The sequence below is a fragment of the Pongo pygmaeus genome, chromosome 2, assembly GCF_028885625.2.
Source record: "Pongo pygmaeus isolate AG05252 chromosome 2, NHGRI_mPonPyg2-v2.0_pri, whole genome shotgun sequence".
Taxonomy (NCBI): domain Eukaryota; kingdom Metazoa; phylum Chordata; class Mammalia; order Primates; family Hominidae; genus Pongo; species Pongo pygmaeus.
In genome coordinates this window covers 169,377,869-169,394,691 of record NC_085930.1, presented here as the reverse complement: position 1 = coordinate 169,394,691, position 16,823 = coordinate 169,377,869, and the positions used below count along the sequence as shown (strand labels likewise).

The 16,823-nt window shown below is 35.6% G+C and overlaps 1 protein-coding gene across 2 annotated transcripts in view; it reads right to left on the bottom strand.

Annotated features, from left to right (window-relative positions):
- Positions 1-127: 127 nt before the first annotated feature.
- The window catches only part of SMC4 (structural maintenance of chromosomes 4), a 35,398-nt gene continuing 18,702 nt past the window's right edge, over positions 128-16,823 (bottom strand). For both annotated transcript variants that reach the window (XM_054482699.1, XM_054482701.2), the window contains exons 12-24: positions 15,503-15,688; positions 14,137-14,298; positions 11,385-11,610; positions 11,195-11,274; positions 10,018-10,170; positions 8,840-8,966; positions 6,091-6,280; positions 4,316-4,460; positions 3,853-4,026; positions 3,230-3,412; positions 2,540-2,772; positions 1,846-2,029; positions 128-1,407 (exon numbers count right to left, since the gene is read on the bottom strand). In XM_054482699.1, the coding sequence (XP_054338674.1) occupies positions 1,255-1,407; positions 1,846-2,029; positions 2,540-2,772; positions 3,230-3,412; positions 3,853-4,026; positions 4,316-4,460; positions 6,091-6,280; positions 8,840-8,966; positions 10,018-10,170; positions 11,195-11,274; positions 11,385-11,610; positions 14,137-14,298; positions 15,503-15,688 (2,196 nt within the window). In that variant the 3' untranslated portion in view covers positions 128-1,254. The remainder of the gene's footprint in view (positions 1,408-1,845; positions 2,030-2,539; positions 2,773-3,229; positions 3,413-3,852; positions 4,027-4,315; positions 4,461-6,090; positions 6,281-8,839; positions 8,967-10,017; positions 10,171-11,194; positions 11,275-11,384; positions 11,611-14,136; positions 14,299-15,502; positions 15,689-16,823) is intronic.

Below are 16,823 nucleotides of genomic sequence, written 5' to 3'. Positions count from 1 at the left end.
GGTTATTAAAATATAATAAAAGTATTAAATTCTATTTTTCCACCAAATGAAAACACTTGATTATCATTATAGCATTTTAAACTTACTTTTCCCTTATATATTCTTGATTTAGAACAAATTACCATACTTGAATTTTAGATCTTGCTTTATTTAAATCTTTATTTGAAAGTCCATGCTATTAATGTGTTTACATTTTTACAGTTACATTATGATACAAACTGTTGGATTTTTTAAATATCTAAAACAATGGCCCACTGAAGAAACGAACAATTAACTCTTTAATTCCTTAGGATAAATACCCAGAAATTTAACAGCTAGGGCAGACTTCTAATACCGAAATTCCTTCCAAAAACCAAGTGGTTGCCAACTTATGTCCAGTAGCATTATAACATTCTTGAGCCAATAGTGTAAAAATATGCTGACAATTTTATAGGCAAACATTACCCAAGGTATCTTTCCATTTATTACTAAAGTAATTAACCCCCAAATACAGATGCTCAACAGTGGGACTACATCCTGGTAAAACTATCATAAGTTGAAACTATCAAGTTGAAATGCATTTAGTACCCTGATAAACCTATCATAAAGTTGAAAATTTGTAAATCGAACCAGTGTAAGTCAGGGGCCATCTTACTTCATACTCATGAAGCAACTCTAGTGGGATATTTTTCAACTTACGAGATAGCCTAGGCTTGTTGAAACACTGTCCTAATTTACTGGCTCTCTGGTAATTAAGTCATAAATGGTCAAACATCAAATTCTAGAAAAGCATATATTTAAATTCTCATCACTATAATTCAGAATGACTGGTTTACAAAAATATGTTCATAGTATTTGGGTAATAACTGTGGTGATTGTCTAAACTGGCAAGCTAAGTGGAATGCCTTAAAGAATCTATCCAAGATTAGTTGGCAGGCGTTTCCAGTGTAGGTAAATCAAAGGCCCACGAAGGTGTGCTGAGCCTTGATAGCACAACCTTGTTTAGGACTTTGCCTCAACTAACATACTTTTTAGTTTGGCAAGTTACCTGACCCTCCATAGTCTGCTACTTACAAGATTGTCATATTTTTGTAATCCAGAAGCAATTATAGAGAATATTTTATTAGACTTTACAAATGACTTAACTGCATAAAACAGAAACCAGTTTCATGATCTAGTTTAAGGAGTATGTATTTTATACAACTCATAATCCTTTACAAATAGAAAAAAATCAGTAATACACTGAATCAACTTGAAGAATCTTCAGTGTAAAGTTCAACAAAGTCCCTTAGATGCAATTTCTTTTGGATTTACAGCAACACTTTTTGTTATGTTGTATGTCTTGTAAATTCCAATAAGTCTATCCGAAATCTCAAACATATTATTTCGAAGAGAAATTATTATGAACTGTGCATTTTTTGTTTGTTCCTAAAGAGAAACAAAGAAAAGTCAAACATTAAGTAATAACAGGTAAATCACACAAACATGTAACCTCAAATATTTTTTGGACAATAAACATTACATTGATAACATGTAAAGGAATGATGGCAGGAATAATTCATAAAACAGTATCTGAGTGTGAAAGGAATTTGGTTATTTTGACTTCTAGTGGAAAAGATCTAGGAAGATGACCTAGGATTCTAGCTGTGATTCTGCTACTAATTTGCATTTTTAATTTATATTTTACTCCTCCAAAATGGAAATATTTGGTTCAAATAAAAAATAATTTGGTCTCCACTGATACCAGAGGAGATGGAGTTAGACAATAAAGAAAAAGCTCAATAGTAAGAAATGAAGAATTCCATGTGTAATGTTTAGGATACCCCTAAAAGTTTCTGGAATGAAAATCCCGAAATGATTACTTACATATATATAAAATGCAACAATGGACACATTTTTAAAATCAAGGGCTGCATCAATCTCATCCATGAAGTAAAGGGGAGTGGGCTTGTAGTGGTGAAGAGCAAATACTAAAGCCAATGAACTAAGTGTTTTCTCTCCTCCCGAAAGGTTGAAGATCTTTTTCCAACTTTTCTTAGGTGGTCGAACACTGAAATGATTAAGAAAATCATAGTCAAATTACCTGTGAAGCTAAAGTTAAGACCTAGTGATTTGTTTTCCATAATTGAGTTCTACTATCTTTTTTAGAAATCTGTAATTTGCTTTTCACAAATATGAACTCTCTTTTCTGTTATTTTATAAAAACGTTATTGGAGGATGCATACATAGAAGCACATACCAAAGTTTTAAGATTTAAAGAGCAAGCTAAGTATTATACTTCTTGCTATTCTTTCTCCTTATCAAATACAATTTCTCAATCCTGAAGTTAAAAATGCCTTGAAAATTTAAGAAAAGATGAACTAGACAAATATTTTGTAAATACTGGCCGTCTGTCCCTGTAAACTGCAAGCATAAATAGCATGTAAGCAAATTAGTATTTACTAGTAAATGAAACAAGTTGTAGATCTTGCCTTCATATCCTACCTCCAAGAAATACTGAGTTTGGAGAATATGTAGAAAAAGATAACAGTGGGATTATAAACTCAGCATAATTACACACCTGAACATGATTCCTTCAGAGAAAGGATCCAAGCTGTCTACAAGCTCGAGTTCAGCGTCCCCTCCCAAAGTAAGCATTTGGTAATTTTCCTTTAATTTATTTGTTATTATATAAAAACCTGCCATAAATTCATTAAGCCTTTGTTTCCGAAGATCTTCATATGCCTGTCTAAAATTGTCTCTTTCATAAGTAATTTTGTCCAATTCTGCTACCCGTTGCAAATACAATTCTTCCTGTGAAAAGATTATGACAGGAAAAATCTATTCAGATAAATTTGATATGATAATTAGCATTGTTAATTATTACTTTGTTTTGAGACGTAGTCTCGCCCTGACGCCCAGGCTGGAGTGCGACGGCGCGATCTCGGCTCACTGCAACCTCCACCTCCCAGGTTCAAGCGATTCTCCTGCCTCAGCCTCCCAAGTACCTGGGATTACAGGCATGTGCCAGAACGCCTGGCTAATTTTTTGTATCTTTAATAGAGACGAGGTTTCACTATGTTGGCCCGGCTGGTCTCGAACTCCTGACCTTGTGATCCACCCGCCTTCAGCCTCCCAAAGTGCTGGGATTACAGGCGTGAGCCACCACGCCCGGCCGACAGCATTGTTAATTATACAAAACTAAAGATCAGAATTTAGGCTAAGGACTAAAAAGAATTCCAACTGGTATACATCAACAGTTCATTCATACCTTCTTTTTATACTCTGCAATGGCACCAAGGTTTGGTTTCATTTCATGACACCGGGCTTCCAAAAGTGCAATTTGATTTGTTATAGAATCTGGATTCTTGATTGCTTCAAGATCCTCTGGGCTTAGAACTGAAATCTCTTCAATAGGATTATCTTCTATAGGATGCAATGATATTTTTGAAATCTAAAAGTTCAATTTAGGGGAGAGTTAGAGAAGGCATAATATTACATACAATTCATTGTTTTAAAAAAACAATACGACAAATTACACAGCTATGAAAACAACAGGAGTTGTGACTGATTTATCAATTATTTTTCAAAGGACTTCAAGAAAAATAGTTGTAACACTCAAAAGTGTTCATGTAATCTTTTCTTAAATGTCCAGATCAGCCCTAGGGTGAAAGGGTAGTTGTCTAATTCTAACTGTTACTCAGACTTTTCTGTATATAACAAGTTATATTGTTATGTCCCCTATAAATGTGAGAAGTGATCACAGAATTAAAAATCACAATGTAGCTCACAAACAAAATTTAAGAACCCCAACCCCCTAAAACAATCCTCCCCAAACCCTCCTTTTTTTATAAAGAATATGTTTAAAATTAAACTAAATGGTAACAATCTCACCTCTTTGTGCCAATATTTTATTTTAGAATTATGTTCAGCAATGTGACCATCTATTTGTTCAAGTTTCAACTTAATACTAAGTGCATCTTTTTGAAGAGCATGTTCATTTTCTTGAATAACTTTTAATTCTTGAAGCAGATTGCGATGTTCTTTCTGGATCTCTGGTAAGGATTCCTAAACACCGAAAAGAACTGCTAGATAGAATCTTCCCAAATAGAGCCATCATTTTCACATTACAAAGATGAAGGAATTACCAATCTCTCCCCATGCCCCTTCCATTTTAAAATAATTTAAGCATTTAAATTCACAAATTACAGTATTTTTATTGCACAAATAAAAATTGTTAGTTATAAAACTTTAAGTCTGTAAGTGCTTACTACATTTTAGGCACTGTCATATATCCAGCTCTTTAAATTGGTTCCAGTATCATCCCATCTCCTCTTTAATACAAAGCAACTCATACCTCTGCAGCATTTGTATTCTTTACGACCTCTGCTGCTTTGTCCTCAAGACTTTTCAGCTCTGCTGTTAGGTCATCCACCTCTTTCTCAGTATCTTTTATTTCTTTCTCTGTACGCAAGACAGAGTCTTGTGCCTTTTGAAGGTTTCTAAAGAAGCAAAATGATGCATCAAAAATGTGGTAAGGTGATTTGTTATTGTTTCTGAAAACCTACTAAAGAACTTTTCATGAAATTTAATGTGACATTTTTTCTATTCATAGATTTTTAAGTTTGATTTACTAAACCATCCTTAAATCCGTTTTTGTAGGTTTATACAAACACTTATGGGATGATTTGTATATTTTTAATTATAAATGTCTTTCTTATATAAGCTGCTTGTATCATCCAACTTTAGACTGATGCAACACTGTCCATTAGATTATCAAATTCTTTTGTCATTTTCTCATCAGAGATTCTGAAATCTCTACACCCATAAAGTTGTACCTTCAAATACTTCCCAGTTCAAGACAAGGCAACAAGTACTTCCAAAAAAGCAAGACACTACTTCTCCCTTATTACCTCCTTATCTCTGAGCAAAACACTCTGGATTAATTTAACCAGATAATCAATATGCAATCAATTTGTTAGAATTTTTTCTAAAAAAAGAAATGGCTATTTAAATTTCAATATTTTATATACATACCTAGCTTTATTTTAGACACACTTCAATAAATACTCTAAAAAAATTAACGCCGGGTGCGGTGGCTCATGCCTGTAATCCCAGCACTTTGGGAGGCTGAGGCAGGCAGACCATGAGGTCAGGAGTTCAAGACCAGCCTGACCAACATGGTGAAACCCTGTCTCTACTAAAAATACAAAAATTAGCAGGGCCTGGTAATCCCAGCTACTTGGAAGGCCGAGGCAGGAGAATCGCTTGAACCTGGGAGGCGGAGGCTGCAGTGAGCCAAGATTGCGCCACTGTACTCCAGCCTGGATGGCAGAGCGAGACTGTCTCAAAAAGAAAAAAAAAAAAAAGATCTAAGTAGATAAACCTTTTTTAAGGACAATGAAATATTTTAGGTATTTAAAAATTTAAAGTGGCTGGGTGCAGTGGCTCATGCCTGTAATCTCAGTCCTTTGGGAGGCCAAGGGAAGAGGATTGCTTCAGCCCAGGAGTTCAAGACCTGCTTGGGAAACATGGCAAAACTGTCTCTACAAAAAAAAACAAAAATTAGCCAGGTGTCATGGTGCATTCCTGTAGTCCCAGCTACTTGGGAGGCTGAGGTGGGAGGGCTGCCTGAGCCTGGGAGATTGAGGCTGCAGTGAGCCCTGACTGTGCCACTGCACTCCAACCTGGGCAACAGAGCAAGACTCTGTATCAAAAAATAAAAATAAAAAATAAAATAAGTTACCAAGAGAATTAATTTTGCAAAGTGATCCCATTTTTACCTCTTTTACTTATTCTTTTAAGGTCTATATCTATTTAAATTAAGGACCAACTACTCCCTCCCCCAGACCAGAGAAACAAAACTGATTTCTAAGCCCTCAACACCAACTGGAGAGTTATAGTCTACCTGTACTTTCCTATGGCATACCTGTTTACCAGCCTTTCTAATTGGCCATAGGATAAATGTTCATTATAGGTTTTCCGTCATGAAAGTCCCATTAGGTAATGTGTCAGACAGGTTCAATAAGTTAACAGTAAGAGAAACATTTTATGCAACATTACATAGTAACCCCCTTTCCAATGTGAAGGCAGGGAAAGGGAAAACAAGTTAGGGTAACATGCATACTCTACCTGTCAGCAGTCTTGATTGCTACTTGGGCTTTAGTAATAGCAGAAGCACATTCATCTAATTGCTTATTTATTTTATCAAGTTTGTCTTGTTGGGCCTTGAGTTTATGATTATTGATTTCTACAATGGTATTGTGTAAGCGTTTAACCTCAGCTTCTACTTTACCAGCTTTTTCAGCCACAGCATCATATTCTGAAATTAAAAAATAAAGAACCTAATTTGTGTTTTTACGCTAATGAACATCATTTGTTAGATGTACATTTCTTCAGTTGCTATGACTTAACGTGATGCATTAAAACAAATTTTAGGCATATGGGAAAAAGCACCTTAAAAAAAACGCTATCCTGTATCAAAACAAATGGTGTTACAACAACGCACAACGTTAAACACTCTAGCTCAGCTGTAAACACACCATTTCTTAATGGCTTCATGTTTTCAGCTTCTTTTAAAATATATTTACAACTTTTTCTTAGGGCACTTCCTTGACTACTGAGTTCATGATGATTTTTAGCTTTAGATACACTATGTGCCTAACTCAATATTAACTTGCCCACAATGAAGAAATTGTGGTTATTTTCTTCTGCTAACGTAACTTCGCAGTTCTCCACATTAAAACAAAGTGGAGGATATAAGATAAATTAGTGTTCCTTCCTGTGACAATGAAGAGTGCAAGTTAACATTTCCCAGATTCCTCTGTGGCTAGGGTTTAGACGTAATTTAGGTCAATTCAATCAAAAGTACTTGCATAATTTGGAAGGCATAAACAAACTGGACATGTTTCTTCTGGCAAGCAGTCACACAGAAGTCTGGATTTTCTGTAATGAAGTTAGAGGTTCTCCAGCTCTATGGCCCAGGCTGGAGTGCAGTGGCGCGATCGTAGCTCACTGTAAACTCCATCCACCTCCCAGGTTCAAGCCATTCTCCTGGTTCAGCTTACCATGTAGCTGGGATTATAAGCATGTGCCATCACACCCGGCTTTTTTTTTCTGTGTGTGTATTTTTCAAAGAGACTGGGTTTCACCATGTTGGCCAGGCTGGTCTCAAACTCCTGATCTCAAGTGATCTGCCTGCCTCGGCCTCCCCAAGTGCTGCGATTACAGGTGTGAGCCACCATGTGCAGCCCAATTTATCTTAAATATAAAACGTTTGCACAGATTTCGATATAATGGTTTACTATAGCCTTTAAAAATATGAGTATGTTCAAGAGTTGAAAAGAAAATATTTAATTTTAAAGATATGCTTGCACAAATGGGTCCTCCACATGAGATATTAACAGAGTCTCCTGATAATATACGGCATTTCTATGAAAGGAGATCTATAGAGCTCCTAACAAAGAGGATTCCTTTTCAAATAAGGATGAAACACATATAGACTCTTGCAGTCTCTCCATGAAAATGTTGCCATTAATAGCACAGATATACATTTTGGCTTCTCAACTGACCATTAGGTACCATCAAAGCCATTGTTGTGGGTGCTTGCAGGGAAAGGGGAGTGTGGCTGAAGGCCCCAGAGGATCTAGGTTCTTCCGTCCTTTATTCCAGCCACAATGGCTTGTGTTCCCAGCATACTCCTGCTTCAGCCTTTGTATTTGCTCCTTTATACTCTTCTTGGAATGCTTTTTTCTCAAACATACATGGGTTAGCACTCATACTTTCTTTGGGCCTCCACTCAAATATGTGCCATCTTACATGTGTGCTCCCTGGAAAGAGACTTTATTTTTGTTTACTGCTCTATCAATAGGACCTAAAACAAAGCCTGGCCAGTAGCAGATACTATTTGAATGCCTGAATACTAGAAATGCAGATAAACACAGACACAGACACACACAAATTAATATGAGTATAAATGCACATTTGATATGCATTGTGGAAATGTGTCAACATTTAAAAATCTTTTTCTTTTGGAAGAAAATCCCTGCATTTTTGGAGCAGTTGGATAATTGCTCCAACTCCACTCTCATTAGTTCTTTGGGATGGTTAATCAGTATTTGTCTTCCTTGGCTCACAAAGCAAACTGTAACAGGGATGTGTCTTAAGAATAAAATGAACCTTGCTGTGTTTGCTGGAGTCACTAGCTAAGATTCTGTAAACCTGGAAGGGGACTGTGGCATAATCCACCATCCCTTCTCCCATTAAGATGCACATCTATGTTTGATTGAAGCCAACATGGAAAGAGAAGCACAGCTGCTCAAGTGCACGATCAGGGGATTTCAATTAAGGCTACAGAGCCAATTCTGCCTGTGAATTCCTTTTCCTGCCTAAAGATTCTATTTTGGTAGAACATTTACATGTCTATATGTGCACAAGTAGTAGTTATGAAAGAAAAAAAATACGTATATATATTTTAAGTTTTCAACTACACAGTGTTTTTCTTTGATTGCATACCACTTATTCCCTGTTATTTGAGTGATACAGTTTTTCTAAATCTATAACCACTATCTTGAAGGGGTTTTGGAAAGATTAGGGCCGAAGTATACAAAGTATGACATTAAAAGCATGGACTCAAAAATCAGACTATATCACCTATTCCTATACCACCACGTGCTGTGTGACCTTAGCCAAATGCCTCAGTTTCCTTATTCGTCAAATGAGACTATTAATAGCACTTACTTTATAACAAACATCATAAAACAGTGCAATGACTTGCATATACTTAGCTTCTATTATTATTCTACTGCCTCTTAAATATTGCAAGCTTTAAAAACCTGTTTTTTTTTTTTTTTTTCCAAAAAAGGTCTATCTTTAAACATACCTGTTTTGAAAGCACTAACATTTTCTTCTAGAAATTTCTGCTTTTTTTTGTCAGGGGCTGTAGCAAGTACATTAGCTTCAAGTTCCTTAACTTGGACATTCAAATATTCTTCTTGCTCTATTAAACGCTACAAAAAAGTTTTAACATTTAAGGTCAATATTTTAACATCTGCTTTAAACATTGTGAATTTTTAAAAAGGGCACTTAAAATCTTCAAGAAAAAGACACACACTAATAGGAAAAGGAAAGATATGTGCCATTGTTATAAAAAATGAAAATGGCCAACAAACACAAAATATGTAAGCTCATTATAAAGACAAGTTAAAATGCCACATTTCTGTTTACAAGGTAGCAAACTTATGTAGACCACCCTAGTGTTCAAAGACTTGGAAAAATAATTATCTGAATATGCTGTTAGTGCATTAATTATAACCTTTTTTGAAAACAATCTGGCATTATGCAACAAATGCCTTAAACACTGTACACATATGGTGTAATACTTGTGATTTTTGAAATCTAAGGAAATAACTGAATGAATCAAGGTATACCTACAAGGATTTTTTTTTAACATAGCCGTGTACATAATACAAAAAAAATCTGTCAAATTACATTATAAACAAAATGCTCTAAAGCAATTAAAAACAAAGTACATTTATACTGCCTTGGAAAGAAAACCATAATTTAAGAAAAGTTAGTATGACATTAAAAAAACCATATGCACACTTTATATATCTACACATATCTACCACATATATAAATATATTACATGCAAACTAGGTATTAGAAGAGTCGAAAGAACATACGTCAAAATTGAAGGTGATCATTTGGGTATTTTCTGGAAACTTATTAAAAAAAACAGTGGACGTGCATTACTTTTTCATAATTAAAAAAAATTCCACTTTGAAAAGAGAATAAAAATAAAGGGTCATATAGTTGTTAAGGAGAGTAATGTTTCTATGGAGTACAAACGGAAAACAGGAATAGCTGTGGTTGGAGCAACATTGTGACAGGGCGTTATCTATTAGTACTCAGTGAAACAAAATCATCAAGAGTTAGATCTGCCTATAGATCCTCCCTCCCTTATATATTTAATAAATTGCAAGCAAATAGCAAAATGGTTCTGATAAATTCCAGTTGAATCCCAATAGTTTCAGTACACACACACACACACACACATACCTGGATGCTTGCAGTAAATTTTTCTAGCGTGTTCCTCATTTCTCGTTCACTATGCCGTAACTTAACTACTCTTTCTTCAAGTTGTACTTTCTGTTCTTGGATTTGCATTGCTTTTTTAGAGTCGTTTTGCAACTGTGATTCCATTTTGTTTACCTACAAAGAAAGTTTTCTCTAAGAGCCATTTCAGATTGACAGAAAAGTCAACTTACGAAGAAAACTAGAACTTCTGTCGCCCAGGCTGGAGTGCAATGGCACGGTCTCAGCTCACTGCAACCTCCGCCTCCCAGGTTCAAGCAATTCTCCCGCCTCATCCTCCTGAGTAGCTGGGACTGTTACAGGTGCATGCCACCACGCCCGGCTAATTTTTGTGTTTTTAGTAGAGACGGGGTTTCCCTATGTTGGCCAGGCTGGTCTTGAACTCCTGACCTTGTGATCTGACCGCCTCAGCCTCCCAAAGTGCTGGGATTACAGGTGTGAGCCACTGCGCCCAGCCTAAAACTTCTGATCTTAAAGACCAGAACAAAATCAAACCACCTGTTCCAATCCCAATCTTAAAGTTCAGGAGATGGTCAAGTAATTTCTTGATCAGATAATCAGATGGAAAGGTAACTAAGTGTTGTACAGTCACCTATTATTTCAATGAAGGTACAGCATTCAAATACTTAAGCGGAAGGATATAAACTCGTATTTTCAAAATACAGGAGGGAAAAAAATCAAGGCACAACACTGGGAAAAGGCATTCAAGCCATTTAAGAACGTGTTTTTGAGGAGAAAAAAGTTTAAAATACTCTGAAGTTGAGATCTGCATCGAGAAGTCTTCGCTATACTTTTAAAGAATTATTTTGAAATAAAAAATTATGTAATACAGCAATAATGCAAAAAATCTCCCAATAAATTAAATGTAAAACATAAATAATTATGTAAGTTATGGAATATCTGTATGATCCAAATGTACTAATTAAAAAGTGAATTTTGAGCATATAGTTTGATTAATATTTTGTTTTCTAAAACTTTAAAGGGCTTTACATAAAAAATCTCTAGTCATTTATAGAAAATTCAATCTATTAAAATTTGAGTACACCATACTTAAAATGGCCAAATTTTGTAGTAAGTATATACCTCGGTAAAACTATTAAAAAAAAAAAAAAAGTCTGGATACAATTTTAGATATGCTGACCTCTTCTTCAGAGATTTCAATGACAAGTGAGGAACCCATTCTTCCTTTCATTACTTTGCTTCCACCACCGGTCATTGTACCTGGAAAACAGGGGAGAGAAGTCAGCTTCAGATGTCTCCCCAACAAGATTAAATAAAGTCAATGCTGTGGGGGAGGAAAAAACAAAACCAAGAAACAAAAACACTATTACCTGACTGTTCTATGATTTGTCCCTGTAAAGTTACCACTCTCCATCTTCTATCTTTTTGATATGCTACTCTTGTAGCTTGATCCAAGTTGTCAGCTACTAAGGTATCTCGTAAAGCAAAATAAAAAGCTTGGCGAATTTTCTCATCTTTTACTTTTACTAAATCAAATAAACGAGGAGTATTTTCAGGAGTTTGAATTTCAGTCATCTTTTTCGCCCATACAGCCATCTAAAAGTAAAAAAACAAAACAAAAAAACAAAACAACAGTAACAAAAAAGAAAACTCAAAAAAAAAACCCAAAAAACCGTAGGAATAAATTCAACAAAAGAAACAAGAATTATACACAAAAGGTTCTCAAATTAGACCTAAATGGAAGACATCCCATGTCTGTGGATCTAAAGATTTAATACTGTTAAGATGGCTATACTATCTAAACTGATCTACAAATTCAATACAACCTGTATCAAAATCCCAGTTACTTCCTCGCCTTTTTTTGTGGCAGTAATTGACAATCTGGATCTTAAAATTCATATATACAAATTATGGGGACCCAGAACAGTCAATATGATAAAGAACAAAATTAGAGGACTCAGATTTCCTGATTTTAAAACTTATTACAATGCTGCAATACTCAAGACAGTGTGCTATACCAGCACAAGTAATAAAACTGAAAGCCCAGAAATAAACCTTTACATTAATGGTTGGGTGGTTTCAACAAGGATGCCAAGAAAATTCAATGGGGTAAAGAATCTTTTCAACAAATGGTGCTGGAATAACTGGATAGCCACATGGAAAGAGTAGTTTGAGCCCTACTTTATATCACGTGATAAAATTAACTCAAAATAGATTAAAACCTAAATATAAAGCCAAAACTATAGAACTCTTAGAAGAAAACAAAGGAGGTAAATCACTGTGACCTCGGATTAGGCAGTGGTTTCTTGGGTATGATACCCAAAACGCAAGCAACCAAAGGAAAAAAAAGATAAATTGTGCCTCAAAGGATACCATCAAGAAAGTGAAAATACAATCCAAGGAATGGGGTAAAATATCTGTAAATCATATCTCACAAGAGACTTGTATTCAGAATAAAGAAATCCTACAACTCAACAAAGAGAAACCAATTAAAAAATGGGCAAAGGATTTGAAACAGACATTTCTCCAAGGAAGATAACAAATGGCCAAGGACATGAAAGGACTTTTACTATCATAAATCACCAGGAAAATCCTAATCAAAACCATCAGATACCACTTCATATTCACTAAGATGACTATAATAAAAAAGATGTACCATAACAAGTATTAATGAGGATGTAAAGAAACTGGAACCCTTACACATGCTTGTGGGAAATGGTACAGCCACTGTGGAAACAATCTTGACAGTTCTTCAAGAAGTTAAACATAGAATTACCACATGACCCAGCAGTTCTACCCTAGGTATATATATACCCAAGAGAACTGAAAATACATGTTCACTCAAACACTTGTACACAAATGTTCATAGCAGAAGTATTGCCAAAGCAGACAAAAAGTGAAAACACAAATGTCCATCAACTGACAAATGGTTATACAAAATGATGTAACAGAGTATCACTTGGCAATAAAAGGGAATGAAGTACTGATACATGCTACAACACAGATGAACCTGAAAACCTGCTAAGTAAATGTAGCTGTATAAAAAGGCCATATATTGTATGATTCCATTTATATGTAGATAAATCTATAGAAACAAAAAAGTAGTTAGTGTTTGGAGGGGGTGAAGGGGTATAGGGAGCGACTGTTACTGTCTATGGGGTTTGTTTCTGGGAGTGATAAAAATATCCTGGAATTAGATAGTGGTCATGGGTGAACAACACTGTGAATATACTAATACCCACCAAATTGCATACTTTAAAATGATTTTTTTGTTTGTTGTTTTTGAGTCTCACTCTGTCACCCAGACTGGAGTGCAGTGGCGCAATCTAGGTTCACTGCAACCTCCACCTCCCAGGTTTAGGCAATTCTCCTGCCTCAGCCTCCCGAATAGCTGAGATTACAGGCGCCTGCCACCATGCCTAGCTAATTTTTGTATTTTTAGTAGAGATGGGATTTCGCCATGTTGGCCAGGCTGGTCTCAAACTCCTGACCTCGTGATCCGCCCGCCTTGGCCTCCCAAAGTGCTGGGATTACAGGCATAAGCCACTGCATGTGGCCTAAAACGATAAATTTTATTGTAGATAAATTATCTCAATAAAGGTTTTCCTTTTAACTCTGGAATGTACATTCCTTTAGTGGAGGCACTGCAATATGTCAAACAACTTTTTATAATCATATAACCCCAGAACATAAAATAATCCTCAAAACCTATCAGGTGTTCACTGAGTAACCATTGAGAAAAAGGTTGAATCCAAAAAGAAAAACACACTTAGCACTTAAAAATTCAATTATACGGCTGGCGTGGTGGCTCACGCCTGTAATCCCAGCACTTTGGGAGGCCGAGGTGGGCGGATCACAAGGTCAGGAGATCCAGACCATCCTGGCTAACACAGTGAAACCCCCTCTCTACTGAAAATACAAAAAAATTAGCTGGGCGTGGTGGCGGGCGCCTGTAGTCCCAGATACTCGGGAGGCTGAGGCAGGAGAATGGTGTGAACCCAGGAGGCAGACCTTGCAGTGAGCTGAGATCATGCCACCACACTCCAGCCTGGGTGACAGAGTGAGACTATGTCTCAAAAAAAAAAAAAATCCAATTATAAGTAGGTTATTATGAATACCCACCTTATCTAAACCTATAAAGGTTGCAACTCCAATATTTTGTCTTTTAAGGAAGTTTACACATTCTTGGGCTGTATCAATAGAATCAACAACAATGTAGTCCAATGCATGACAACAGGATGATATAGCCACATCATATTTTTCATCAATGGCTCCTAAGTCCCCCTAATAATGAAGAGTGGGATGAAAAAAGAGTTAGGCAGAAAAGCACAGGACCATTTCATTCATCAAGTTTTAAAAAGTTCTTTTAATTGAAAAACTTTATGTAGACATGGTTTTAGAGAACAAAAGGGTACACAACAAAATACAAAACATGTATAAGTTTATGAATATGCAGCTTGAATTTCTAATGAGCACAAAATGAAAGAACTGTTTTCATTTTATGAAAACAACATGAAGCTATAAAACCTAAATGAACTATAAGCAAAACTCAAAAAACTTTGAATTATTGAAAAGCATCTAAAATTATGTAAATCCTGATGAAACACATTTATCTGTTTATCTATTACACAGCTATCTAGCAGTATTCACTGGTTTGGGCTTTCTTTGAGAGCAAATGAATAGGATCAAACTGTTTATCTTCAAGAAAATAAGGTGGAAGTCCTGATACAAGATGCAGAAGCAATCATGTTGGGTAATTTTTAAATCACTTTGTTCCCTTCTCTGAAAGGCTGACTTAAGGACTGCATCAACTGGCTCCTTTGACTCTCCACCTTCAGCCAATCTGAGGTTTCAGCTAAGACTGGAGGGCAGGAAATAGGTGGGGTTAAGGTATCCATTTTCCCCATTTCCTCTGAACCGCAACTCCCTTCCCTCAAGGCTAAGAAGCAGTAATGGTCCTCACTGTTGCTAGCCTTGGATTTTTAGATTATCCCTTGTTATATCCTTAAATGCTAGCCCAAACCTAAGTAAAATGGTGTGAAACTCCAAATATATAAAAAAATTTTTTTAATTTTTATTTTTTAAAAAACAGAGTCTTGCTATATTGCCCAGGATGGACTTGAACTCCTAGGCTCAAGTGATCCTTCTGCCTCTGCCTCTCCAACAGCTGGGACTACAGGCACACACCATTGTGCCTGGCTAAAGTCTTTCTTTTTTAAAAAAAAGGATAAAATGGTTTTAAGTTTGTATGCCATTACTAATATTTTTCTTGATATGTATGAAATAATTGTATTTATCTAAAGCTAAGTAAACAAGAAACTGTAAGGGCAAAATGTTTAAAAATAAATGTGCCTTAAAACAAAATGAATCTTATTTTATATACAGTGACATTTGAAATACGGTTAAGTCAAGGCAAAAAAAATAAGTTACACTTTCTTAAAAAAAAAAAAAACAAAGTAAAGCCATGCCCTCCAAAAATCTACTTTACCAATCTTCCATATATTCCTGGAATCCTGCCAGATTTTTTTTCTTGAATTATTGCATCAAGGACTTTCCCCCTACTTCGATTCATTGCTAATGAGCTCTTTGCTTCTTCAACTTTTTGGAAGAGATCATGAACCAAACTTTTAAAGTTTGTTTCTTCTTGTGTAAGTTTTTGAAGTTCTTTTTCTTTCTAAAAGTGAAAAAAAAATGAAAAATGAAATCCAGAAGCATTAACTCCTAAATATGATCAGTCATAGCACTGAATTAGTTGTAATGCTTTAATAACAATAAAGAAAAAAAGACCAACAATAAAAACTTGAACCAAAACTGAGCAGCTGTGTGGCAATTGCTGGTTTGGTTGTGGAAAATATGGATGGGCTTAAAAGGGGCATAAATTACTTGGGTCAATAAAAGAAAACGTTAGGTGTAATATTTTTTCCAGGAACAAACAGTTCATCCTGATAAGAGAAAGTATAGCTGGGGCTGTGGAAATCCCAGGTTGATACTACATAGTTATACCAAAGTGTGCCCCAATTCTTAAGCTCTGCCCTAATGAAAAGCAGACCCAGAAACAGGATCCAAGGTATGAATGACTGGGCAGGACTATGGTTATGCTGTGCTTTATTTTAGCTGAACGGGGCTCGGGGGTGCTGGAGAAAAAGCACACCTCTGAAACGAAAGATGACTGGATAGTCCTATTGCTATACAAAAATGCCAGGCTCCCAACAAGAGAGGAACCACACACATACACACATTAAACAGTTCTCAATCTCCAACTTCGCAGCAGCCATCTTTTGTAACTGGTATTTTCCTCCATCCACTAGATTTAAATTATGTCTATTGCTTACTATACTGGCATAAAGTTTAAACCAAGTTACTGACATAATTCATCCCAAAAGAAACTGAATCACCAGGAAGATAGAAGCAGTCACTGGATCTAACTTAATTTACATTTAAATTCTACCTGGTCATGAAATTCCCTGATGACCAAATAGCATGCACTTACTAAAATGAAAAAGACTCATTTATTTTCAGTATAATTACACTTCAAACAGATTTTTTTTTATTGCCACCTTGCCTACTGAGGTTTTGGAGATCTTTGGAGATTAAAGTCTACGAAATTCCTTAGACATCTAATTCACTCAAGGATGGGGGATGGGCACCGATGAGCTAAGCTATACATCTTGGTTAGTTTATAACATTTTGGAATGCAAGCAAAGAAACTACATCCATAAATTCAAAACCCAAAACACACTAAGATAGTTGTTTTTATATTCATTATACAAATACATATATTCATGTTATTTATCCTTAAATTGTCTATA